The sequence below is a fragment of the Gymnodraco acuticeps genome, unplaced genomic scaffold, assembly GCF_902827175.1.
Source record: "Gymnodraco acuticeps unplaced genomic scaffold, fGymAcu1.1, whole genome shotgun sequence".
In the NCBI taxonomy this organism is placed as follows: Eukaryota; Metazoa; Chordata; class Actinopteri; order Perciformes; family Bathydraconidae; genus Gymnodraco; species Gymnodraco acuticeps.
Window position 1 is genome coordinate 340,634 of NW_022990990.1, and position 27,336 is coordinate 367,969.

A 27,336-nucleotide genomic window follows, 5' to 3' on the forward strand; every position below is an offset into this window, starting at 1 on the left:
TGATAATTACCCTTGCATAGTTCATGTATCTTATGTTAGTTTTTGTTTAACCATGTGAAGCACTTTGTAACTTTGTTTTTAAAGGTGCTGTAAATAAAAATATTACTATATATTCGATAGAGAATTTTATTGGGATACCACAGTTTAAAACCAAGAAGGCATGGCTGATTATTAAACATAACAGTTAGTGTCATTACTTTAAAAACAATGCAAAAAGCTTTTTGATCTCAGTGACGATACCAGAAACAAGTAAAATAATAAATCCATCATGTCTTAGTGCTTCTGTATGAAATGAAGTCTCACTTCCTAAATATACATTTCTTCCTAAGCAGTATTGTGTTAGTGGTATTTAGCAGATAAGTGCAGTTAGTGTTTCCAACAATGCATTCTTAAAACTTCATTAGTCATTAAAACAGACAAATAACAGATATATACATTGTTAGTGCATAAACTGGAAGCTAAATGAGCTATCAAAAATATTGATATTCAAATATATGCACTAATACAAAACAAAAAATAAAAACGTCATTAGTAAATGCAGCTGTGGGTCCTTTTAAAGCAACATTTCACTTCCAATTTGACATTGACATCGACATTTAAAGAATGGTTTAATTCATAGTAGTTGCCTCTGGAATACATTCAGGAGCAGCGTAACTGGCCATAACACTTGCAAAATAGGATAATAGTTTCAGATTATGACAGGAAAACCACAGGAAGCATAATCTCCACAGGAAGCTCATTGTTCATTCAAGGATTTTCATTACTAATACCACATAAGAATTGGCCTGCTGGACAAAAACAATATATTTTGCAGCTAAATTAAATATGCTTCAGACAGAAAATCAACATTTGGCTGGTAGCTTTCAATCAAAAATCCTACACCTGCTGTAGTGCAATAATGAGATTCGGAAGAGGAAACACATTTTACTCTAGTTTGCATTACCCTGTAACCCATTTGCATTAACAGCAGATATGAGTGACGAAACGCAGCAACACTTTTACCTCCCAAATAGAGCAATATTTTCCAACATTTTGGAAGAGCTTTAAGACAAATTCGAATGATGGAATACACATATTATGTAACCACATAACAAATAGCTATATTTAAAAGCTTAAAAAAGTAAACAGCTATATGTTTTCAGTAAGGCCTCATTGTCCTTAATATTCAGTTTCCAAATCCCCTTCAGGTCCACGGTGCGGTCTTTGTGGTTGTCTCAATTTGGCCTTAGGTGTAGACAACACAGTTAAAATAAGTTTAGTCAATGTTGATGATCCATGTCAGAGCTCGGGCAGATATCTCTGGCACCTCCACCAGCGACACTTATCCTCTTTCCCCAGTGCAGATATTTGTAGATGGAGTCAAACACTGACACCGTGTAGCGTGCAAACAGGCTGGTCCACTTCACTGCGTCCACCATCCACTGCACTGTGCGCCCCACAAAGGCCACAAACACTGTGGTGTAGTGAAACAGCATCAGCAGACTCCTCCCAAGCTGCTTGCCATGGTTGATGATCATGATCAAACTTTGTTCATGTCCTGCCATCATTATACTGTTTGGAGGCTAATTTAATGTTTTTTAAAAATAAATATTAAATGCAGATAGTCCCTCAAAAAGTACACGCCTGTGAATTTGCAGACAGTCCCTTATACACGCAGATCCCGGCTGTCCAATCAGAACACAGGAAATGTTGTTTCCGGGAATGTTTGGTGATGTGGCTATGCTCTGACATCCATCCGAGGAAATATATCACATAAAAAGCAGATACATTCACCTGGAAAGCACTCGAACAGGTGAGTCAAAATGTCCTTCTTTTTAAAAAAAAGCTCCACCTGTCACTGGGTTGCAAAGTAGAGCTGTCATCCGTCAAGGAGAAAAACTCAGCTGTGCATTTTTTAAGAAGCTGTCCTTATTTACCAGCGTTAGATAGCATTAAGTAGCATTAGCTTACTTACTGTAATTGTGCAAACTACAGCCAGAGTAAACACCGGGTGTCTTGGCACAGTGTCCCCTTCACACTGCTGTTTCTTAATCGTAATATGTGTCTTCTAATTTTTAAAGACACCATTGTCCAGCCTCTTGCAAAGTTTGCCGTCCATTTTCGCGTTAGCTAGCTATAATCGTTGCTGTTCACAAAAAGAGTGACGCAGCCGCAGTGGAAAGTCAGGCTGGTTCGGAGGAAGTCGACTCTGTTCGATCCAACTCGGAGAAGATAGGTCGGGATCTCTGCCAATGTGTTGCTTTGCACATATTTGCGTGAGGGAGGAAAGGCAAATAATTACAAAGTATGGGAAAATGTTAGCACAGAATAAGTTGAATAGTTATTTCTGTAAGCATGGTTCTGCAAAATGCCTTGTTCTGAAAATAACAAAATATAGAAAATAATGTAATATTCATGTTCATTCTAAGTTGTTAATATTTTACACAATTGTAACAACACTAAATTCCTGCACAGTTAAAGAAGGAGCCATGGACATGGAATTCTTTAATACACTTATTGACTAAATGTAAACAGGAAGGAATGTTTTAGAAGCAGATAAGGAAACATTTGACCATCATTACTGATGTTATATTGTTCCCCCTCACAGTGGCATCTTTATGTTCAGCCGTCTGGCCACAGTCCTCCAGGAGCTCTCTGGAGAGGAGGGCCAAGATGGAGACCCACAGGTGAGAAAGCAACAGTACAGTATGAAAAATCATTATGAAGAGTTTTGCTCAGTGTGTCTTCTACTTTTCAGCTAAAGATGTCTGGTCCAATTTCAGCTGTGCAGGTTCGTTTTACAAAGTTAACCATAACAAATAAATGTAACTTCTCTCTTTCCTTGATCAGGGCATTCTGGTGCCTCAGCTCCCCGCCGGTGAGGGCCAGGCTCCAGGGGAGTCGGAGGCCCCTGAGGAGGCCTTGGAGAGGCTGGCTCATCTGGAACAACTGGTGGTCCAGCTGAAGGAGCTCATCCGAGAAAAAGACAATGAGCTGTTTGACAAAGATGCAAAGCTCAAGGTAAATAACCTGTGTGTGTGTGAGTCTGCTATCGAGAGTCCAAAAGTCTCTTAATCGTATTCTTTATGCCAATGTCTTTTATCAATTAGCGCTTATGTTTTTTTGCTTTATATCCACAGAATGAGAAAGACGAAGCTGAGGCCCGCTTCACCAAACTCAAACTGCAGGCCAAAGCCAAGATGGCTTCACTCAGCAAACAGATCACTGAGCTGAAAGGACAAGGAGGGGCACCAGTAAGTTTGAATAAGGCTTAATACAGGGTGCCTACTAGGGCTGCACGATATTGGAAAAAACTGACATTGCGATCTTTTTTCCCCCCTGCGATATATATATATATATATATATATATATATATATATTGCGATATGTAAACATACAGGAATTGAAGAAAAGACAGTTTTTTTCCCCGTAAACCATCCTTTCTTGAACTTTCATGCTATACAATTGGTATTTCTTTAACCATATTTAACCGGATGAAGGATTTTAGTCACGGACGTCTGGATCTTAAGTTATCAGAGCAACAAGCTGAGCTAGCTCGGTTAGCAGCGCAGAACTGCCCTGGAGAAACACATGAAACTACTTTATTCAGTGTTTTTACCTTTAATCACCAGGTCCGTTTGCTTTGGAGATTTGATTGTGATTGGTGGTTTGCTGTGCATGCAGAGCCTGCATGTCACTCACTCAAGTACCCCTGATATGAGAGCCGCGCAAGTTTTCCTTTTGTAGCAAGCAGCAAAATAATTGTAACATGACGTGTTTGAGTTAATTTGCCTACTTAATATTAAAAAAAAAAAAAATGTATAAATTTAAAAAAAAATGTAATCGCACGTCCACGCGATGTGAATATTGCGCATGCGCATATCGCGATTATCGTCACGACACAATATATCGTGCAGCCCTAGTGCCTACCATGTCGAGTGTAATCCTTGAAAATTGAAAAAAGTACATGGAGAGTGCTTTAAAGTCCTGTAATTTCTTCTTTAAATGTGTGTATGAACACTTCAAATGGTCATGGTTGTATGATGGTAGCAAAACATCCTCCAGTATCCTGTATAGTTCCTATTGTTCAGTTCCTATATAGACTGAGATATGCCCCTTGTTCACTAAAAACCAACAATAAGGCTCAATGCTTTTATCTGATTCCAACATCTGCTTTGTCTACAGCAGAGTCCAGACAGCTCTTTCACTGGAGCCGGTCCTGCAGTCGAGGAGGAGCTCCAAGAACTGAGGATCAGGCTGAGGGAGGAGGAGGCGAACAGCAGAGAGCTGCAGGAGCGACTCCGGACCACAGGGCAAAGCCTTCAGGACAAGGAATGTGCCCACGCTGAACAGGTGACATAACTGTGTTTATAGCAACATATAGACATATCGTGTAAAACAATTACAGAGTTCATTCATGATTCTGCTTTCTAAATGAATTATTGTGCTTTTGTTTTCAGTTGCAGAAACTGCAGGCTGTGGTTTGTGAGAAGGACGTGCGTTTCCAGGAACAGATCCAGAAACATGAAGAAGAGCTGCTGGGGGTCACAGCACAGTCTCAGAGTGATGGCCAGCTTCAGCAGGTACAACATCCAAGAGTGCTTTAAATAACTTACATTCAAAGTGAGGATTATATATTTATCAACCCATTTAACCCCTACTCCAAGAATTTGTTTGGTTTTCCTTCTCTTTCTATTCTCTTTTTGTTGATTTGTATAGCTACAACTTAGTAATATGGTGATTATCAATTAGTCTGCTTGTTATTACCGCAAATAAACATAGGTTAATGAAATGTCAATTTAGTTAAGTCTGTTTTTTTTTAACATAAAAACATACAGTATAACACCTTCTAGTCCTAACATAGCCGATGAACACGAGCTAAACACTTTACTCTGGAGGAAACGGATAACTGGCAAATCACTGGAATTTGCTTCTGATCATCTTAAGGGGGTTAACACAACAAGCAATGTTTTTTTAGCTTGTAAAATAGCAAATGATGTCCACACATCACAGATTCATTCACCATTAATACAGTCATTTGGTCACGATGTTGTTCTGCTCTCCCAGGCCCTGTATGCAGCACAGAGGCGCTGTGAGGAGCTCGAGGAGGCCTTCAACTCTCGATCCCAAGTGCTAGAAATGCTGCAGCAGGAAGTGAGCAGCGCTGATCAACAGAAACAGGTACGGTTTGGATTCAGTGCATGTGGACTGTTCTGCACACTGGCAGCACATGCAGATGTTGCAATTATTCTTGCTCCTGCTAGATGAAAAGAAAACTGTTCAAACAGACACACCCTCATCTTGATGGCACAACATTATTATGCATTGTTTGACGTAGCCACACAAAACACACCCACTCAAGTCCTGCTTCTTTCTGGTCTAATTTCTGCACAGATCCTGACCGCTCAGTTCCGGCAGATGGAGCAGGAGCTGGCCGAGGCCGCCAAGCAGCGGGAGGAGGAGAGGCAGCAGTGGAGCGGACAGGCCAGCAGTGCCGATGCAGAAGTGGCAGCCCTCAGATCCAGCCTGGAGGACTTGGAAAGGGACAGGGCGGAGCTGGTGAGGCAAGGTGGTGAGCTGGCCGCTTTGAGAGAGGCAGAGCATGGGAATGTGGAAGCTCTGGAGAGGGAGAGGATGGAATTCGCCAGATTGGAGAGAGAGCTGTCTCTGATGAAAGAGGCTGAATTTGCAGCCGTACAAGCCAGCCATGATGCTTCAGAGAGCGACAGGGCGGAAATACTGCAGCTTGAAAGCGAGCTTGCATCCCTGAGAGAGGCTGTTGTTCATTCCAGCGAGGACGCTTCAGAGAGGGGGCAATCAGAAGTAGATAAGCTGGAGCAGGAGCTGGCCTCACTGAAGGAGGAACATGAAGATGCCCAGAAGAAGGGGGAGGTCTTGGCTGAGATTTGGAAACATCTTCGCTTTTTGGCTGTCGAGGATGAGCAAGCAGCAGTGGAAGTCCCCGTCCCTTCTGACCTCTCCCTGTTCCTGGACACTGTGCAGACTATTGAGACACAACTGACCAGGCTGAGAGAGGAACGCAGTGAGAGCGAGGAACGCTGTGCACATCTCACCCACACCATGGAAACCCTTCATGGTAACATCATGTGTTTGTTTGTGTTTGTTTATGAAGTTATGTGTGTTTGTGTCAAGCCTTTTTATTAAGATGCTATAACATGAATCTTCAATTTTCAGATCAACTTGACAGACATACCACAGAACATGAGGAAACCGCTGCCAGGGTACAACAGCTGGAGCATAACCTTATAACAGTGAGTGCTAAGACAATGTAACTTCTGATATTTACATATGATCTGTATCGGGATGCATTAGGCTTTTGCATTTATACCTTGTATTTAATCGCTGTCCTCCAGTTTCCTTCTAAACAAATTTAGAAATATACTCATCATTTATTGTTAAAATTACACTATTGAATTATAACAACTCTCAGTCCTACATTGCGATGGAGTTTATAAGACTGTCCATACTGAAATGGAAAGTTTTGGTTTTCATTATTTTTTACTGACTTACAGTTGGACATGTTTCTTCAATCTAATGGTAACTTTGTGTGTGCACGTGATTTCTGTACAAAGTGAGAACATTTATAGGTACATATTAGTAATTAGGCAAGGCAAGGCAAGGCAAGGCAAGGCAAGGCAAGGCAAGGCAAGGCAAGGCAAGGCAAGGCAAGGCAAGGCAAGGCAAGGCAAGGCAAGGCAAGGCAAGGCAAGGCAAGGCAAGTTTATTTATATAGCACTTTTCAACACAAGGCAATTCAAAGTGCTTAAGTCAGTCAGATTTATCTTTAAATCATGATTTGTCAGGGAAGACTAGATTCTCTGTCGTTTCTGTCAAAGACATTCGACCGATAGGAAGAGTTGGGTGACCTGTCAACTCGCTGCTAGGGCTGCTCGATTATGGCAAAAATCATAATCTCGATTATTTGGGTCAATAATTGATATCACGATTATTAAAAACGATTATCCATTTACTTTGAAAACAAATATTTAAACAGTATGTTTTTAACAGTTGATTACTTTGAACTTTAAGTATAATTCAACTGAAAAAGCAATAATACATTTTTATTTTTATTTTTTATAATAATCATTTTATTTCAATTATGTTGTTTTCATAATCGTTGCAAGCCAAAATCGTAATTGCGATTAAAATACGATTTAATTGAGCAGCCCTACTCGCTGGGCAGGTTTTCTTCTTTAAATTGTGGTCATGCTGCACGGATCACAGTCACACATATCTGAGGAACGATCACAATGCGAGCCTGGTCAGCTAAAAATGTGGTCTATCCGGTTTTGTCACATTCCAAACAGAGCATTTTGCATGCATTCACACCAGCTATGATTTATAAACATCATGCTAATGCTAGGCTGAAGAAGAAGCAACTTGTTTTGTATACAATGTAAACTTGTAAATAAGCTCTGTGATCCTCTGCACATGCTTTAACTTCAAATAAATGTTATTGTGGGACTAAAAGCTTGGTATAGGCTGAGGTGTAAAAAGCTAAAGCAGTTCTTAATATCTACAATGTCAGACAGCTGTGACATTGTATTTTCATATTTTTCATTGATATACCGTTTGCACAGTCAGCTTTTATTTTGCGAGTAAAGGGCAAGTTGACTGCTCTTATCCTCTGTAATGAAATGTCCCTTATTATATCCCCTCTGCACTGATCAACTGTTATACCTTATCCCGTCTTAACTTAAGGCCATATATAGTGCTGACATATATTTAAGGACTGATAGAAGCCATGTCAAGCTTTTTAATGGGTTTCTTTAGTATATGTTTTAATAATAAGGTCAACAAAAATGTAATTCTGCCATTTCAAATGTTTTTGTTTCAGACACCTGAAAGAGATGATGTGACTGAACCATCGGGCCAGGATTCAACTGAAGCTAAACATGGTACACAAATTGGATTTGTTTTTCCAAGATAAAACTCATACATGAAATGGAAGCATACATACAGTCAAACAAATAAAGAGCTCTTGGTGGCTAGGCCACTTTAAAAAAAAAAGATTTGAGCTATAACTTGTTGTGTCAGCCAGTGATTTTTTGCTACATTATACTTCTATTCCACTACCTTTATTTTACAACTATAGTGATTTGCTACTACTACTGCTGTAGATTTTGAGTTCTTTATTTTGTGACAGCAGTTATATAAAATAACAAAATCAGTGTGCCATTCAATTACATTTTGAGAATTCAAGAAGTAACAGACATTTTAAATCCCATCTCCTGTTATTGTCTTTCACAGAGCACATACTGGAACTAGAGCAGCAGCTTTTAGAAAGAGACAATGAGCTGCTGGCCTTGCGAGAGTCCCTCAGACAGGCCACTGAGCAGAGCGCCAGTGGGGTTGCATCGTCTGAAAACTACGAACAGACCCCAGATCAGGGTCAGGATGCCGATACGCCCCCCCATGACAGTTCTGCAGCTCTTTCTGGCTTCATGGAGGATTCACGTGACGACGAAACCACCTTAGTTGCCGAAGACACGTCAGTCTTCTCCATGTCTGCTGGTACTGAGAGCAGCCCAGAGCTCATCGGAGACCAGTCTGAGTCCCCGGAAGAATCCAAAGGAGCCTCCTCAGATGAGATGGTGGCCAGTAGTGATTCAGAGGTGGCCCACAGCAGCTGGACCCTCCTGGAAGCTTTGAATCAAGATGGAGGCCAAGAGTGGCCGTCCAACCTGCAGGACTTTAGCCAGCTGCAGTCCTGGGAGGCGACGAGCATGGAGCAGGAAACCTCCACAGTTCAAGTCGAGTCCTCCTCTGTCATTATCAGAGAGACGGTTCAAGTTCACGTGACTCAGCAGAGTTCTTCCACCACAGAGGGCAGCATATCCTCTGGTCGGGTCTTTGCTCAGGCTTTAGCTGAGGAGCTTCAGAAGAGGTACGGTGATATTCTGGCTGAGCTTCAGGGGCTCAGAGAGGCAGCTGCAGAGTCACAGGAGAACATCAAGAGCTTGGAAGAAGAGACACAGTATCTCACTGCTGCCAAAGAAGAAGCAGAATCCCAGTCCAATAGTTTTGAAGAGGAACTTCAATCCACCAGAGAGGAGATGGAAAAGCTCTCTCAGAACAGCAGCTCTGGGGCGGAGAAATACGGTGTTGAAATGCAGCTTCTAGAAGAACAGATAGACATTTTGAGCAGTGGAAGTAAAACTAAGGAAGAGAGGATCCAGGCCCTGCAGGCAGATCTGGAAACAGCTCAACAAGCTTTCTCAGAGCAGGAGGGGCATGTCAGGATGCTCAGTGCTCAGCTGGAGGAAAGGGAGCTCCTCTCCTTTGAGCTCGAAAGGAGACTCCAAGAGATGGAAAACAGCATGTTGGAATACTCTCAGACATCAGAGCTCAACAATGACACTCTATCAAAGAAGGACACGGAGATCAGCGAGCTGCAACTCCTTCTCGGACAAAAGGAGCAAGAAGCGACGGAGCTCAATGACAGTATGTCAGCAAAACTCCTCCAAGCAGAGGAAGAGAAGTTCCAGAGAAATGGTGAAGTCAAATCGCTGAAGGAGCAGATAGTAGACTTTGAGAAAGTCAGAGACGAGAAACCCAAAGAGAGTTCTGAAGACTCAGGCGCTCAGGTAGATGATGAACTCGCTAGTGTGCGAAAGGAGAAAGGAATGCTGGAGACCCAACTGATGACCACCAAGAAGAAGTTGCAGGCTGCACTTGTGCAACGCAAAGAGCTCATGAAGAAGGTTGCTGATTTCGATGTAGAAGTGAAGACATTGAAAGAGCGAGAGGTTGAAACTCCTGCAGACATCCCAGAGGCAGAACTATCCAGAGGGCAGGAGATCCAGGAAATGGAGGCCAAACTCCTCGAACTCCAACAAACTTTGAGAACCAAAGAAGAGGCGGTTGAGGCCCTCGATCTGAAGATGACTCAACAGGATCGAGTTCTCACTGAAACACTTGCTGTGAATAAAAAGCTAATTGAAGAAGCTGAAAACTCTCAGCAGGCTGACGGTCCCCCTGCAATAACTGCGTTACGGTCCCAAGTGGCCTCTCTTGAAGCAGAGTGCGAAACCCTTCAGAAGAAAGTTCAGGAGGCTCAAGAATCTCGCAAGGAAACCATCCGCAAAGCCAAAGAGAAAGACAGGCACCACCGGGAACAGCTGAAGCAGCAGAAAGAAGAATACAGCGAGCTCGTAGAACGATCTGAGGAGCAGAGCGCGGAGAGAGAAGTGCTTCTGACTAAATTGAGAGAATTAGAAGAACAAATAAGCACTGAACCTCCCAAAGAGGCCAAGCAACTGTCTGAACACATGGAAAAGCAAGCAACAAGTGATTGGGTCCAGGAGGAATGGGTGGATTTTGCCACGTCAGAGACAGATTCATCACAGCCACAAGCCAGTCATCCGGTCCAGCAACCTGCAGAGCAGTCGCTCTTTTCTGAACAAATGGATGAGTCTTTGCAAGCCCTCAGAGGAGAAATCCAGAGCGTGCGGATGGCTAACGCAGAGCTAGAGAAGCAGCTGCAGGAAACCCACACCAGTTTGTCACTGAAGGAGGCTGAATTATTGGAATTGGGTGAAGAGCTGCGGGCACTGCGAGAAAAGGAAAGACAGATTGATGCTCTCTCAGAGGAAGTGAATGACCTCAGAGAAAAGTTTCACCAAGCTGAGGCTTACGCTGAAACCCTGAAAGCAGAGATGGAAATTGCAGCAAAAGCAACATCTGAAGATTCGACATCCTCCATCACAACTCTTCAGGCCGAGGTGGAGGACTTCAAGGAGTTCCTCGACAATAAGAACCTTGAAATCATGGAGCTAGGTCAGCAGCTTAGCGAGCAGAAGTCTCTCATACACTCGATGCAGGACACAGTGTCTCAGAAGGATCAGCTGATAGTTTCTTTACAGGAAGAACTGAATGCTGAGCAAGAAAAATCCCAGAGGTTAGAGGTCGAGGTTCCACAGAAGCAAGAGGAAGAAAAAGACAGCGAGGCAAAGGTCCAGCAGCTCCAAAGGAAACTTCAGGCTGCTCTGATTTCTCGCAAAGAGGTCTTAAAAGAAAACAAAACCAAAAAGGAACAGCTGGCTGAAACTGAGAAGCTCATTAAAAAGCTGAAGCACAAAATGGAGTCCGCTGAAAATGAGCTGGAGAAGCTAAAAGCGGAAAGAGTCAGACTGATTGATGAAGTTGACCGGACATTAGTGGAAAACCAAAGCTTAGGATCGTCCTGCGAGAGCCTCAAGCTGGCCATGGAGGGCGTAGTGAGTGAGAAAGACGCCTGTAAGAGGGAAGTGGAGCTGGCCAGAGAAGAGGCCGCCAAAGCCTGCAGAGAATGGGAGGAGAAGGTTCAAGGCATGAAGGACGAGTACGAGACACTGCTCAAGTCGTACGAAAACGTGAGCGACGAGGCCGAGCGAGTGAGGCGAGTCCTGGAAGCCGCCCGGCAGGAGAGGAAGGACCTCGCGACCAAGGTGAGGGCGCACGAGGCCGGGAGGCAGGAAGCTGAGAGGCAAGGCGAAGAGGCACAGAAAGAGGTGGATTTGGTGAAAGACAAAATGAGAAAGTTTGCCAAAGGAAAGCAGCAGAAAATAATGGAGTTAGAGGAAGAGAATGAGAGACTCAGAGAGATGCAGGACAAGACTGTGGTAAAGCGAGAGGGAAGGGCTCTCAAAGCAGAGGCTGAAAGACTTCAGGATGAGCTGGGGGCTTTGAAAGCTGACTTGGATGCTACTGTGGCAGAAAGAGACTCGTTAGGGCAGCAGATTGAGGAACTGAAGGAACAGCTTGCACAAACAGGACCGACAGAGGACAGTATAACTAATGCAGCTGTTGAAGAAGAGGTAGTCACTGCCCAGCAATCCGTTTATAACCATGTCTACAGCAGAGCCTGTTGAGAGTCAGAATGAAGACAAAGAAAAACCCTTGGAAGAAACACAAGCTGAACAAATAGCTGCAGCGCCTGCACCAGAAAAAGCAGAAATGACTGAAAGTGTTAAAGTTTTATTAGAGGAGAAAATGAGGGAGATGGAAGTGGCTGTCAATGCAGAGAGGGAACTGTGGCAGCAACAGGAGGCTAGACTCAAAGCGGAGCTGGCCTCTCTTGAGCGAGATCTCCAGGAGAGTAAAGAGAAGGAGAGCCTTGTGGCCTCTCTGGAGAAGTGCCTCCAAGAGGGCAAAGAGAGAGAAAGGAGCCTGGTGGAGGAGGGTGCCAAGAGGGAGGCGCAGTTCAAAGAGCTGCTCAGGAGCCTGGAAGCCGAGAAGGACAACCTGGAGGAGCGTCTGATGAACCAGCTGGCCCAGCTCAACGGCAGCATCGCAGACTACCAGCAGGAGGCGGCGGACAACCGGGAGCACTTGGCCGAGCTGCAGCGGGAGGTGGAGCGGTTGGCGAGGGAGCGGGCCGAGTTGGAGGCCGAGGCGCAGAGCGAGAGCGACCGGGCCGCCAGGCTGGAGGAGGACATGAGGCAAGCACAGAGAGAGAGAGCAGAAGCAGAAGCAGAGTCTGGTAAGCAGAGGGAGCTGGAGCAGCAGCTGAGGTCCGCTCAGAGGGTCAGGGAAGGCAGCCAGAGCAGAGCGCGGCAGCTGGAGGAGCTGCTGAGGGAGAAGCAGCTGGAGGTCCGGCAGCTGCAGAGGGACTGCATCAAGTACCAGGAGAGGATCAGCGAGATGGGTAGAGACGCTAAGGCGCTGCAGCAAGGTTACAACGAGCTCCAGAATAAGCTAGAACAATCCCAACTGGAGACTTCTAAAACTCTAGAAGACCTGAAAAGGACAGAAGCAGAGTTGGATACCTGTACATCTCAGCTGGATGAGGCCCAGAAGCAGGCACACGTAGCTATAGCGGAGAGGAGTACCATGGAGCAGAACGTCCAACAGAGAGAGGCCTCGATGAAAGCAGAGGCGGAGCAGACCCTGGACTCTGTGAGGTTCAGACTCGGAGGCGAACTGAAGGAGATGGAGCTGAGACTGGACGAGGTGGACAGAGAGCGGGACAAGGAAGAGGAAGCGACCCTAGAGGCCAGAGAGGTCGCAAGAGCAGCCGAGAGACGAGCCCAGGAGCTGCAAGCCCGCCTGGACGAGTCTCTGGCCAGGTTAGCTGCCTTCTCGCGCTGCATGTCCTCACTGCAGGACGACCGAGACAGAGTTTTGGACGAGACCAAACAATGGGAGACTCGCTTTAGTGACTCTCTGCAGGGTAAGGAGGCCGAGGTGCGGGAAGCTGAGACACGAGCAAAGGATCTGACAGAACAGCTTCAGAGAGAATCTGCTCTGAAGCAGCAACTTCAGCTATCAGTTGACAGGTAAAAACGTCCTCTTCCATTTTTCCTTGATTGTATTTTTGCTTTTTAGCTTAAAGCTTACAAGATTTATTTTCTTCTTTAAGGCTGGAGAAGGCAGAGAAAGATTTGAAGCTGAAACTGGAAGGGGAGGAAAAGAAAGTAGCAGAGAGCCAAGCTGCCCTAGAGGAGGTGAAAAACAAGCTGCAGCAAACCACATCCGAGCTGCAGGCTGCACAAAGTGAAGCTCACGCTCTGAAAAGAGAGGCGGAGAGTCTCAACCAGAGGGCCAGAGCTCTGGAGGAGGCTGTCGGGCGGCTGCAGGGTGAAGTGGACCAAGCCAGGACAGAGCTGAGTGAGCGGGAGGCCGAAGAGAGGCGGCTGTGTCTGAGCGTGGAGCAACTAGAGACAGACCTGCGCTCCTCTAAAGCCCTGACAGAGAGTCTGCAGACTGAGTTAAATGAGAAGGAAAGGAGAGAAGTGGAAATGCTGGGAGAGAAGGAGCATGCTGTTGCTCAGGTATTTATAGGTTTTTATCTCCAGCATTCCCTATATTGTTCACTCCTCATGGTTGTTTTTGTTCCCCAGGCTGCAGAGGAGGCTAGAAAGGAGGCCGACGGCAGGGCAAAGGAAGCTGAGGAGGAGCTGGAGCAGAGGAGAGGGGAACTGAGGGATCTGGAAGAAAAACTGCGAAAGGCTGAAGAGGAGAGCAACAACAGAAAAACCAAACTGGACTCTTTCATGAAGGCCATGGGCTCCCTGCAGGATGACAGAGACCGAGTGCTCAACATGTACAAACAGCTGGAGGAGAAACACCTGCAGGTAACACACACAAACCTAAAGCTTAGAGTATTGGTAGTAGAGGAAATAATGTTTATTTTCAATGTAATACTTCACAGGAACTGGAAATAATTGCTCAAAGCTGTTAGTTCCTGAGCACTCTTCACAAGCTCTCCTTGTTTAAGAAGCAATAATGAGACACAGCAAAAGGAAAATGATTCTCTGAGTTACACATTAGTTCATACCTTTTCTTTTCTGTATTAGAAAAATCTTGACATCTGAAGTGTTTGAGGGATGGTAGCTTGACTAGATATAGGTTTTATTTTAATCCTAATACTCAAAAATAATCCTGCAAAAAATGTTGTAACTTTAAGTTTTATTAGAACATATGGCTTAATTCCTATGAAGCTTAAGGCACGTGTCTGCAAACCTTTTAGACAAACTCCATTTTTTAAGAAAGTGCAAAAAATGTCAGGCACAGAGAGCTTGTAATGGTGCTTTTGATATACCCTTTCATTCATGTTTTCTGTGAGTTGTATGCCCAGCTGATGATATAGGAATGTTGTTGTGTGTGTCAGGTGATGCTGGAGAAGGACGGTCTGATCCAAGAGGCGGCAGGGGAGAACAACAGCCTGAAAGAAGAGCTGCGCTCTCTGCTGGTCCAGAGAGACGACCTGTATGCTGAAAGGTCTCAGCTGTCCGCTCAGCTCCACGGCTACCGCGATGAACTGAACCAAGTCCTGAGCATGAAGGACTCGCAGCACAAGCAGCTTCTGGCCGCTCAGAGAGCGCGCATTGCGGAATTAGAAAGTCAGGTAAAGAGTGTAATCAGAGCCGGAGAGACGGGAGTGGAAACAGTGAAAGTGGAAAGGGAGGCTCTAAGCCAGGCTGCACCACAGGTGATAGATGCTCCCGGTGCAGAGGTGGAGAAGCTAAGGGAGCAGCTGCAAGCAGCCAGAGAGCAAGTAGAGGCTTTGGAGGAGAGATTACAGAAGGAGAGACAGGAGCAGCAGGGCAGGAGCAAAGAGCTGTCAGAGCTGCGATGGGAGGGGGGGGTGATGCGGACAGAGTCAGAGAACGCTCAGGAGAGGGTGGCGGAGCTGGCCAGAGACCTGCTGGCTGTAGAACAGAGTCTGCTGGCAGAGAGAGAGATGACCACGCAGCTGAGAGCAGAGAACCAGTCCTTCTCAAAAGCCATGGCCTCCCTGCAGGACAGCAGGGACCAGGCTCTGAACAAGGCCCAGGACCTGAGCCTGAGACTGGAGGAGATGAGTAAAGCAGGGGGCGTCCCAGTACCCAGCAGCCCCGGGGGCTCCACTGGAGAAGTGTGGGGTCTGAAGAATGCTCTACAAGCCCTGCAGAATGACAGGGAGAGACTGGTGAGTTACATGTCTGACAAATACATGTAAATATTATGGACATCACAAATCTCCTGGCAAAAACATATATGATATTTGTGGATTTTCATTTAAATCTATTTCAATATCTATTTGTTCTCCTTCCTTCTCTTTGTGTGCAGCTGGAGCAGCTTCAGACACAGGCGACTGAGCTCAAGAAGCTGAAGTCAGAGCTGGCTCGACTTGGAGCCGGAGAGCTGATAAAAGTCAGCCAGGAGCTGTATGAAGAGAGGAAGAGGAATGAAGACATGCTCAGTATCATCATGCAGCTGGAGAATGTGGCGGAAATGGGCAAACGGCAGATAGAAACTCTCAGGTGAGAAACACAGAGACGGAGTTTAGAAAAGCAAAATGCCACAAGAATGTTTCAAGGTTCGCGGCAAGACCTTAATTAGTCTTCAAATGTATGAATCTTAAAATAGGACCTTAATTGGTTTTATAAATGTCTTTAATCCGTCTTTCAAAAGTCTATAAACGCTAAGACATGGGAAGAAAGGTTTGATGAATCACAATGTTGCTTTTTTATTATTAAGAAAATGCCACACATTAATGCCATACGTACCAGGATACTAGAGGTGTAGGAACCCTGCTTTTCTGTTTGTGAATGAATATGAATTTGTCTTGGTCTTATCAGACTGGAGCGTATGGACTGGATGGCTCAGGCGGAGCAGCTGAAGCAGCAGACCCTCACCACTCTTTCAGAGAGAGACCAACAACTGCGGCAACTCAGCGCCATGCTGGAGGAGGCCCGCACTCAGAAGCCCAAGCTCCAGCAGGAACACTATCAGAGAGAGGTATACAGCTGCTGCTACTTCTGACTGCAAAGGAACATTATAGATGTGTGTGTCCTTAATAGATGGTTCCACATCTCACTTTGGGAATAATAATTGGACTTCAAGTTGTTAGAAATATTTGACTTTGATCCAAAGCTCTCCAGAAATGGGGCTTGCACAAGGTTTGATTTAAACCTATAACATCTACAGAACATAGGATAAGGATGCTTCATATAACGTGGATCCTTTATAATCTTTTGTTCAGGGAACAGAGGAAGTGGACAGCGCTCCCGGAGCCCCACAGGAGCGTAGCAGCCTGTCAGACAGCCATGCATACATAGCCGAGGTCAAAGAGCTGCAGGGAAGGTAATGTAGAGGTCAAGCTTGACCTGAAACACTGTTTAAAAGATTAAGGATAACATTTACGGATACTAATCCATTTCATTCTTACCTCAGGCTAGATCAAGAGATGCAGCAGAGAGTGGCTGCTGAGGAGCAGCTGATGGCCACACAGGATCAACTCAAACGGTATGAAAAGTGATGCAAGATAAAAGACAAGGGAACTTAAAGCAATACTTTAATGTTATACTGTATATATGATCAAATCACTATGTAATGTAAAATGGATTGCTTCTAAAGACAATTTGCTTTTTTCAATCCAAAACAATGATACTTAGTTATTACAATAGAAGCACTTGATAAACATGATCACAAAATTGCTTGTTATTGTTAATTATTATGTGTTTAATGTTGAGTGAATGATCATGATTTGTAATCGCAGTTAATAAACAGTGCTTCAGAATATTTGTTCTGCATCTCTAAAAAGTGAATCTTTAAGCTCTCATAAATGTGTTTAATCGACCAATTATCACCACTAACATCGGTTTTATTATTATTATTATTATTAGTCACAGCCAGGGTACATGGCACTCGGCACAGGAGGAGGATCACTCGGACACGGCTGTTTTTATCGAGCAGGAAGGAGCCGTCACTCGAGTAAGGCTCCCTCTAATGTCTCCTTCCACCTCATTTGTCAAAGTAACTATAATAATACAGACGTATGAGCTGGATGTAACCTTGTCCTCTCACCTGCAGGCTCGGAGAGGCGGCCCCAGCTTGATGCGGATGCTGCGGGGGGCTTTCTGCTCCCGCCAGCGCACCCCTCTGCTGCTCAGCCTCTATCTGCTCACTGTGCACATCCTGCTGCTGCTGTGTCTGGGCGGGCTCCTCTGAGAACCGCTCCCTTTAAACACCTGACCAATAGGATCTAGAGTTAGAGAGAGGAGGGGAAAGGAAATGGAAATTTGATGCAGACCTAACCCAAGCCATCCATCTGTTTTCATTTTTAATGTCATCAATTATAAAAAGTTGTGTAAGAGGCTCTCCACACACACATTGCACTTTACAGGATTTAATGCTGCATTCATGCGCCCCTCGGATAATCCACAGAGGTGGGAAGTCGTTCTTCTGCCTTTATTAGCTTTAAGCCGTTATGTGAAAACAACAACGTGTTTTGAGTGATCAGAAGACTAGAAAGACTTAATATAAAGTCCATACAATTACCAACATGGACGTTACAGAGACAATTTAGTATTTTATTAATTCGATAGAGCACGACACGCTGATAGCAGTATATTTTTCCTGTCACTTCACGTGAACAGCAAATTACGGTATAACCATGTTACAAATAACATAGGAGCAGACATCGATAAGCAATGTGTTAATTATTTAAGTTTCTTACTGTATCCCAACTTTTACTTCTGTAAAATGTTACTGCTTTAGATATGAGCGTTGTTGTCTCATGACATGAGATTATGAAGTTGTGTACCGTCCTAAAATGGAAACTTCCGATTATTCCCAATAACATGAACGCAGCATTCATATTTTATCCAAAGTACTTAAATGTATTTAGTTTGTTGTTAATGGTTTTAATTATGTTGCTTGTGTATGACTTCAAGGGAAACCCGAGAAGGAAGGACACAGGAGATTAAGTTTGCTTTCTGAAGTGTGTCATGATGGTGTTCTTTATGTGCCTTTGTATTGGATTTAAAAGGGTCACTTCAAGTACGGACTTACCAGTTTTGTCAATTTTACCGATTTCTATTGAAATGTTTGGCTGTTGAGTGATGGAAATCTTCCATCCACTTCCAGTGAACTAGCGTATTTGTCAAAATGTCCAACTATAATTTGAAGATGGCTTGAGGCTCAGGACATGCTGTTATAATCCAGTCTCTTCCTATTCTACTCATTTCACGCACAAAATTGGAGCACAGTGCAATATTTGCTCGTACACATTCCTGTAGTGTGTTTCCTTTTCTTTTCCTCTTATATAAATCACGAGAAAGGGGAGCATTATAGTGATATTTGTTATTATGTACGTAAGGTGGAAGTGGGTATTCCCTCCTAACATATCCAATAAGATCCCCTCCCCGTCCAGGCTTCTGTTGCACAGATTTTACAGTTTGCTCTGTAGTTTTTTACAGCAGGTGAACAATGTTACCGCAGTGTGGATCCATTCCAGAGGAGAAAGACTGCCGTGTTTCCTATCAATATCCATCCCATTATAATCCACTCTAATGTAGCATCATTTAATGCCATAGCAGTCAGAATGATCTACATGTATACTGACTTCATCCTCTTGATTCCTGTTTATTTAATCGCTGAGTGTTGGTGAAGGATCTGTGTGCATCTTCTTTTAACGTTTATGTTCTTCATGTGTTACACACTGAAATATACTTTAACTGTAAATAACTTTAAAAAGGGCTGTATAGAAAACTAAAATGTAATAAAAGTGATGGTGGTTTAGATCAGGGACAGATCTTGTCAAGCATTAATTATTTTTCTCATTTGTGTAGAAAAACCACATTGGTATATTTTAAATTACTGTAGTACTTTTGTCAGTTAATGGTTTTATTTAATTCATAAAATTAAAACAAAACGTTATCCGATGATTGAGCAAACATTTATAAATGTTGAAGTGACATAACAACTGTGATATTTTAACAATTGAACTGCTGGTTTTAAAACATAATGCTTCTCTGTGGGACTTTTTGTTAAGTTACTTTCACTTTCTTTTAGCACAGAATAAAGATTAAACACATCAGCTGTGTCTGTCTGTACTGATGTCAGTGAATTTAAAGATTGAAGTTAAAAGAGTTCAAATGAGTATTACGTCTAAGTCAATAAAATAGAGCCAGTGGGTATGAAAAACAGGTTCAGCAACGTTTTACTTAATTGTTCATGCAGACTTTTACAATTCCTGGAGGGACATTTAATCTATTGCCTTCAAATAATTTGCTTTTATTTGCCAGAATTTAAGAGAAAAAGGAATTAACTATGTTCAGCTACTTTTTCACACAAAATCATTTTCATGGCTAAACGTTGACGTCTGAGCCCAATTTACGATGCTTTTTTTAACAGCAAAAACAACAAACATTTCCTTTAATGTGTAGTCACTATGGTCAGCGAGTACTTAGAGATATTATTACCTTATTACCCAGTTGTTTCCTAATACTGTGTATGGTGTGTGTCTGCCCCCCAGTGTTGTAACTACACCACAACCTGCTAAATCACAAAGCTGACAAATTCTGTTTATAAAAGGACTCTCAAGGTCAGAAACTGTAACTAACATAAGAGCCCATAATTATTCATGCGTTTAACTGATTGTGTTTTACACCATTAGTGCTAGCAGCCCCTATATATTCTTAAACTCCACATTTACTCTTATCACCACTTTGTCTGTGATTTCCGAGAGCACTTGAATGTAGCACTTCTTACTTATTTTTTGTAAAGGTCTCCAACAGTATATTGTATTAAATATTGCATACTAAAATAACAAGATCCTGTAATGTTATAATTTAAAGTACGATAAAAATAGACGATATTATCATTATTTACATCTACGCGCGTTCACGTACCTAAGATCCGCGTTCACTTGTCGCCCATTAAACTGTCACCACTTGACTGAAGAACTTCAAGAACACTGTGTCGGTTTAACATCCACTTAAACACGGATATAATACCCTGACAACTCAAAGGTAATGTTATTTTGCTTACTTCAAACTTGCTATAAAAAGCATAGGTCTATGTGCTTTTATTTTAATCACCTTTAAATGTAATTAAGGAAGTACATATTGAGACGTAGTTAAAGGCAATGTACTGTAAACCGTTAGGAAAATGCGACATGGGTGACTTAAAAAACTGCAAAAAGAATACTGTAAGATAGGAAGGGCTAACATTTAATGTATTTTATTATCTTAATATGCACCTGTATGGGCAACATATGTTACAATGAACAATTAGTAAAAGGGACAATTGCTAACTTCGCATTTATTAAATGAATAGAGAATACTGTGTTTGCCTCCATTGAGAAACAATGTGCATTACAGGAAGTATTTCTTTTAAATAATATGTTATCATGATACTGTTTCTTTTGTAGTTGAGTGTCTCTTAACTTTATAGAAGTACTGCAGTGTGTTCCATTATGGGGAAATGAAGCTTTGTGTTGAGAATAACTTCCCTTTTGACACTTCACCAAACTGTGTTCATAGCTTGTTCATAACATTACTTATTTTTATAAAAAGTGCTCAGTGCTTTGATAACAGTTTTAAAAAATATAACAAAAATATTTCCAGATGTGAACATATGATGACTCAGAAACTGTCTTCAGTGTGGCTCATGGTGTTTTACTTCCCCAGATGTGGAAGTCAGTCGTGGGCCACAATGTGAACGTGAAGGTGTCCACAGAGGGGGAAGACTGGGAGACAGACCCTGACTTTGAGGTACTGTACACTTCCTGCAGATATGTGAATCACTGTATAAAGGTGTGTGCGTCACTCAAACCCTTCCTGGTTGTGTGTTTCAGAATGATATATCCGAGCAGGAGCAGAGGTGGGGAGCAAAGAGTGTGGAGGGTTCAGGACGGCAGGAGCACATCAGGTAGGAGATGCACACCTCCTGAGCGATTCCTTGCACTATGTAGAGAAATGCAGGACAGAAATGGTGCTGTGTAGCAACAGGAAGAGGAAGTGAGAGCAGAGCACAAGTCGCAGGCAGTGAGTCTTTCCTAATATGGGTAATATATGATGGTGACTATGTAACAGTGACAGTCACTTTGAATAGGTGGGACTATAAATACAAGCAGTGGTGCTGAATAGGCCTAGAGATGGCTCAAAGAAGTCTTTACTTACCGCTAATTCACACTTTCAAGAGTTTATAAGGTGTTATTGCTGTTGTGAAGCATACCTTCAGCTGTTCATCATACAACATGACACTGCATTTATCTTTTTATATTGTATATTCTTCAGGTATACAAAACCTGTACAGTATCTGTTCCAAAAAATTTTTTATAAACAACTTATTTACATGAATAACTTATTAGGAAGTGTTGCATTTACACCATCAGTTACGGAGATGGGTATTTCCGAGATTGAAGTAATATATTTTGGATAAGAAAAGAACATTTATCTAAGATTAAAGCCTCAAATATCAGAGAAAAAAACAGGAATGACACCCCTATCGCTCTTTTCCCATGAATGTAAGACTTTGTATTTCTAATTATATCCCCCTCCCCAATCCTGCTTAGTTTTTTCTACGACAGATGTTTTTATCATTGTGTGTACTGCTGTGCTTCTCTGTGTCAGTGTGTTTGACCCTGTGTGACCTCCCAGTATTGCAGATCTCAGAAACACAGTGGCTGCGGAGCACGAGCAGGGGAAGAAGAAGGAGCACACTCCCAAAGCCTCGTACGGATATGGAGGGAAGTTTGGAGTCGAAAAGGACCGAATGGACAAGGTTAACACATTTTTGACACTCAAAACATCATGATAGGATTCTCTTATTTATTGCCAGATTCAATGTAGGTCATCCTTTGCTCCTACAAACTGTAGGCTGGATTGTTTATATTTATATCTGTTTTTAAGGCGGCGTTGGGGAATGACTATGTAGCACAAGTGGAGCAGCACTCCTCTCAGAAAGATGGGGCACAAGGTTTCGGTGGGAAATACGGTGTTCAGAAAGATCGAGTCGACAAGGTGAGGAGAAGAAGAGACTTAAAAAACATCCGTTCTTATCTGATTTGATTATTGTTACTTCACCTGGATGTTTGACCTTCACTGAATGAATTGCACTCAAATAAGTTTCTAAATCTCAGTTTAACCCGTGTAACTACTATCATGATTTGATTGTAGGCATAAAAACATGTCTGGGAATGAATCGTACACCAACAAGTAACTTTCACACGTGTGATGTGGAAACATGATATTAATAATTGAAATAAGGGAGAACAAATATGTAATGTAAGAATCTATATCTGTTTAGTTCAGCTTTTCTGTTAAAACCATATCGGACACAAATGATCATTTAAGGCAGAGTGTTTTCAAACCATTCAAAGCACTTAATAAAAGGTACGATACAATATTACTTTAATAATCAGATCAAGTCTGACATTTCACTTGGGTCACAGCAGATCCATTTGCAACATTAACAAGGACAGGTATTAAGACAAGAAAAGCAAACATTTGACATAATATCAGTGAGAGCAACATGCTCAAAGACCCTTCAGCATGCATTTGACCTGGGATTTAGCTCTGTATTTACTGTTAGAATTGACTGGTTTATGTTTATTAAGGATCCCCATTAGTTTTTGCTCTTGACAAAAGCTACTCTTCCTGGGGTCCGACCACTTAAAACAATACAACAATAATACAACAATGATACAACAACATTCAAGACATAAGTCCTGACATCATTAACAACATCACCAATATCATTAACAATTTCCAACATCATCAACAATCTCATCCACTTTCAATATCAATCTCAGCCAAGGATGAGGAGATACAAAACACCCACCACTACAAAGCATGAGATCAAATTAAGTTAGGGTTCACAGCTCACAAGGGTACATGGTCATTAGTATATGGCCCTTCAATCTCTTCTTGAAAGAGGCTCTGGACTCTATTTCAGCAAGGTAGTTTGAGTTCCATTCCTTTATAGCTCTATAAGACACAGAAGAGTTCAGAAGATTTGTCCTGGGTTTAGGTGCCAGTAGATGGCCTGATGTAGCTTGTCTAGTCTTATGGTCATGCTCATCTCTTAAACTGGTGCACATTGGAGGGCTTCGGTCTGACTTTATTAAAGCGAGGGACCCTGTATCTCCGATTAATGGCAACAATGAACATTCGCTGTTCAGAACAGAAGGGGTCTTTAAAGAATGAATAACCTTAAATGCAACTTTGTTTCTGTGCAGTCGGCCATGGGCTTTGAATACAAAGGAGAGGTACAGCAACACACATCTCAGAAAGGTAACATTAAAGGGGCAATTTCATCTACAGTACAATATTTGTACTTTTGTTAACTAATACCTCACAGAATTTCCTCTACAATCCACATGTTTTAGATTACTCAAAGGGATTCGGAGGAAAGTACGGTGTGGAGAAGGAAAAAGTGGACAAGTCAGCTTTGGGGTACGACTACAAAGGCCAGACAGAGAAGCACCAGTCACAAAAAGGTGAGCTTACTTTGTAGCAATAATCAGTTTTGACACATTTTTTGTGACATTTTCTTTATATTGCACTTTATTTCACCAGATTATGCTAAGGGCTTTGGAGGAAAGTACGGCGTGGAGAAGGAGAAGATGGACAAAGCCGCTTTGGGGTACGACTACAAAGGAGAAACAGAGAAGCACCAGTCACAGAAAGGTCCGTGATAGTTGTTGCATTCGTCTGTTTTCACACCCTTTGTCCAGGATTTCTGATCAGTGTTTATTTATTTAATGTACAGATTATTCAAAAGGATTTGGAGGGAAGTTTGGTGTTGAGAAGGAGAAAATGGATAAGGCTGCTTTGGGCTATGATTATAAGAGCGAGACGGAGAAACATCAGTCACAAAAAGGTAAGGAGACATCCACATGTGTGTATTTTAAAATATAATGTAACTATAGTACGTCAGGCTGATCAAATGGATCTGTTTAGATTATTCAGCAGGTTTTGGAGGTCGTTATGGAGTTCAGGCTGACCGCATGGATAAGGTCAGTATTACAGCTGCAACTGTTATTTCACTTTTTATTTATTTCTCTTGTAAATGATTATAGGTTATTATTTAAACTTAAATAAAATGGTAGTGTTGGCATGTTGATGTTACATTATTGCCATTACTGGCATTAATATATTTTATTTTATCTTTATTTAGTACAATTGTAACACAAATTCTAGCCTTTTTTAGTCATTTGAATTGGTGGGCGTTAAGGCTGTAATTCACAGGTAATAAAGGCTTGTTCAAGCTTGCTGTGGATGTATGAAAAAATCAATATACTGTATATAGAAATATGAATTAATATGTGTGTAGTATGGAGAGTGGTGTGTGAGGCTTTGCAGAATATATCTCTTTTGGTGTTTTTGTGGACCCATACATGAACCATTTTAGTTATTAACTTATTATTCCTGCACATGTCGGTATGGACAAATGTAACATAGTTAATGGTATATATTGAATCTATATGGACTTTTGGAAACAAATACTTTCTCTATTGATCTCTTTCAGAGTGCAGCCGGCTTCTCAGACATGGACTCCCCTTCCTCTGCGTATGAAAAGACACAACCATTAGAGGCCTGTGAGTCCATTTTTCCACTCACTACAATAAACTCTACTGCGCCATCTTTCTGTGAACAAATAAAGCCACCAGCGATAAGGTGTAACCATGATCAAACATCTAAAGTAACAGATGCTGCAATGATCTGTTTGGTATTCGGAGCCAAACATGTTTTGTATATATCTGAGACATATTATATATTGATGAAAAACAGTATAATAGGGGACCTTTAAGCCACATTATATATGTTTGTATCCGTTTCTGCAGCAAGCGCGGGCGCAGGGAAACTGAAGGCACGTTTTGAGAACATGGCAAAGGCTTCAGGGGAACAAGACAAGAAGAAAGCAGAAGAAGAGAGAGCGAGGAGACAAGCCAGAGAGAGCAAAGAGCGCGAGGCTGCCAAACGCAGACAAGAGGTAACACACTGTCAACATTAGCAAATAAACGAAAGGTTAATATGCGTGTTAATGAATGTGTGTTCCCTGTAGGAGGAGAGCAGAAGAGAGGAGGAAATCCGTCCACCACCTGTTCCAGATGTGGCTCCAGAGGTGGAGGATGAAATGCCTCCACCAGATATCCAACACCACATGCCAGAGATACAAGAAATACCTGAACCAGAACCAAAGGTAAGACACTGATTCAAACAAATTATACTAAACAAAAGATTCATCCGTATTTTTGTTAACGAATCCCAACTATTTTGATTAACGACTAATTTGCTCATGCTTAAATTGCAGAAGATGCTGTTTTCAGCGTCTCTCTTATAGAGAGTTCCTGGGTTTCTCTGTTTTATATCATTAAACGGAATATAATAGGCTTATGTACTGCCAAAACCAGACCTTGCACTTTAGAAACTTAACGTTTTTCACTGTTTTTAAAATTGTTTGAGAAATCTGGAAAACACAGAACAGACGTACACTGAGATTAGGTGATGTGCTAAAATCCTAAAGTCACCTCCAGGATTTGAGAACATGAAGTTGAAGACATGCTGTGATGTTTTCAGGAGGAATCAGTGTACGAGGAGCCCCCGGAGCTGCCCCCGCGCTCAGAGGATTCCAACTCCCTGGAGGCCCACCCACCCCCAGACATGTTTGCAGATGTGGAGGAGGAGGAGGATGAGGGAGTGTACGAGGAACTCGCTGACCCGCCTCCTCCTGCACCCCCAGGTCTGTCTGCAGATATGGAGGAGGATGAGGAGGAGGATGAGGGAGAGTACGAGGAACTCGCTGATCCGCCTCCTCCTGCACCCCCAGGTCTGTCTGCAGATATGGAGGAGGATGAGGAGGAGGATGAGGGAGAGTACGAGGAACTCGCTGATCCGCCTCCTCCTGCGACCCCAGGTCTGGTTGGGAGGGTTACTTTAAAAATGGAATCCGTTACAATGACTAGTTACATGTCACAACATATAATCTGTAACCAAAACTGAGTATACCAATATATAAGTAATGTAACCTAATCCTACCTTTTGGATTACCTCAATATCAACACCTGCTAGTATTCTCTATTCTATTCTATTTCTTTAATGTAACTGCATGGGAATACAGTTACCTTCTTTTGCATCCTGATTGATACGTAATCTCGTTACTCCCCAAGCCTGGCAGTCAGTTACACGTCAAACCTTTGATTTATAGAACAAATATTCATTTCTATGTTCCGTTCACAGCCGATGATGACTATGAAGACCTGTCGACTGGCCAGACGGCTGTAGCAATTTACGACTACGAAGCAGGTATGACACTTTTCAATTCTTCATTTTTTTGGACATTTCATTATTATATCTCGACATTTGTGAGAACAAATCCTCTTCTTTTCCACAGAGGCTGGTGATGAGATCTCCTTCAACCCAGATGATATCATCACCAACATCGAGATGATTGACGAGGGCTGGTGGAAGGGACATTGTCGCGGGCGCGTTGGTCTCTTCCCCGCCGCGTATGTTCAGCTGTCGCAGTGAGGAAATGATCAGGGAGGTTTTGAACAAGCTTAACTTAGTTATGTTTCTAAGGATGTGCAGCAAAGGGAAATATAAGTGTTTATAGAATAAATCACACAATAATAAATAATAAGATGGCTTCTGCTGAGACGATTTCTTTATTTTTATTGTGTAATATCTACCTTCGGGTCAGTGTAAATGAGTATCTAACGGTGTGATGATATTAGTGGTAAGAAGTTTCATTTTCTTCATGAGATTAACTGATTTAAATCACTGGCATATATTCTAAAGGCAACATTCTTGTGTTGTTTATATGCCAACAGCTTGTCTTAGTTCATTTTGATTATTGAAAATGTTCAGTAATGTCAGGGCTATTATCTTCTAGCTCAGGAAAAGTAAAATATTGTGATCATATTGTCATTATTTTACATAATTCTGCTCTCCAAATAAATGTCCTAAAGCAAAGTGTTGAAAAATGAAAGAAAAACCTTTAATTAAAGTCTGTTTACAAGTGGGAAGCAATCATTCATTATTATTTTGCATACAATTTTATTATAGAATACGCAGCAATATTGAAAATGTATACAAATCGGTTTAAAGAATCTGACAACAGTAGAGAGCTCCAACA

General features: G+C 42.4%; 2 protein-coding genes across 3 annotated transcripts; both read left to right on the forward strand.

The window, feature by feature from the left end:
* Positions 1-1,682: 1,682 nt before the first annotated feature.
* golgb1 (golgin B1) lies at positions 1,683-19,286 on the forward strand. Its single transcript, XM_034235828.1, is given in 21 exon segments — positions 1,683-1,792; positions 2,588-2,666; positions 2,830-3,000; positions 3,120-3,233; positions 4,165-4,332; positions 4,440-4,562; positions 5,047-5,160; positions 5,374-6,076; positions 6,175-6,251; positions 7,838-7,898; positions 8,251-11,822; positions 11,824-13,259; positions 13,343-13,754; positions 13,824-14,057; positions 14,594-15,394; positions 15,535-15,728; positions 16,047-16,206; positions 16,451-16,551; positions 16,642-16,713; positions 17,094-17,181; positions 17,281-19,286. Coding segments are annotated over 20 exon segments (8,808 nt in total). The 5' UTR covers positions 1,683-1,792; positions 2,588-2,597; the 3' UTR covers positions 17,419-19,286.
* Positions 19,287-20,003: 717 nt separating this feature from the next.
* On the forward strand, positions 20,004-27,222 carry hcls1 (hematopoietic cell-specific Lyn substrate 1). 2 transcript variants are annotated; one of them, XM_034235830.1, is made up of 16 exons: positions 20,004-20,222; positions 20,883-20,966; positions 21,050-21,123; positions 21,855-21,978; positions 22,107-22,217; positions 23,435-23,489; positions 23,585-23,695; positions 23,775-23,885; positions 23,968-24,078; positions 24,159-24,214; positions 24,727-24,796; positions 25,043-25,199; positions 25,290-25,401; positions 25,779-26,115; positions 26,439-26,504; positions 26,593-27,222. In XM_034235830.1, exons 2-16 carry the CDS (start codon positions 20,883-20,885, stop codon positions 26,727-26,729), a joined length of 1,716 nt encoding a protein of 571 aa, XP_034091721.1. In that variant the 5' UTR covers positions 20,004-20,222; the 3' UTR covers positions 26,730-27,222. The 2 variants fall into 2 exon arrangements, with proteins under 2 accessions (XP_034091721.1, XP_034091720.1); XM_034235829.1 differs by having other exon boundaries at positions 25,043-25,191; positions 25,264-25,401.
* The last annotated feature ends 114 nt before the right edge of the window (positions 27,223-27,336 follow it).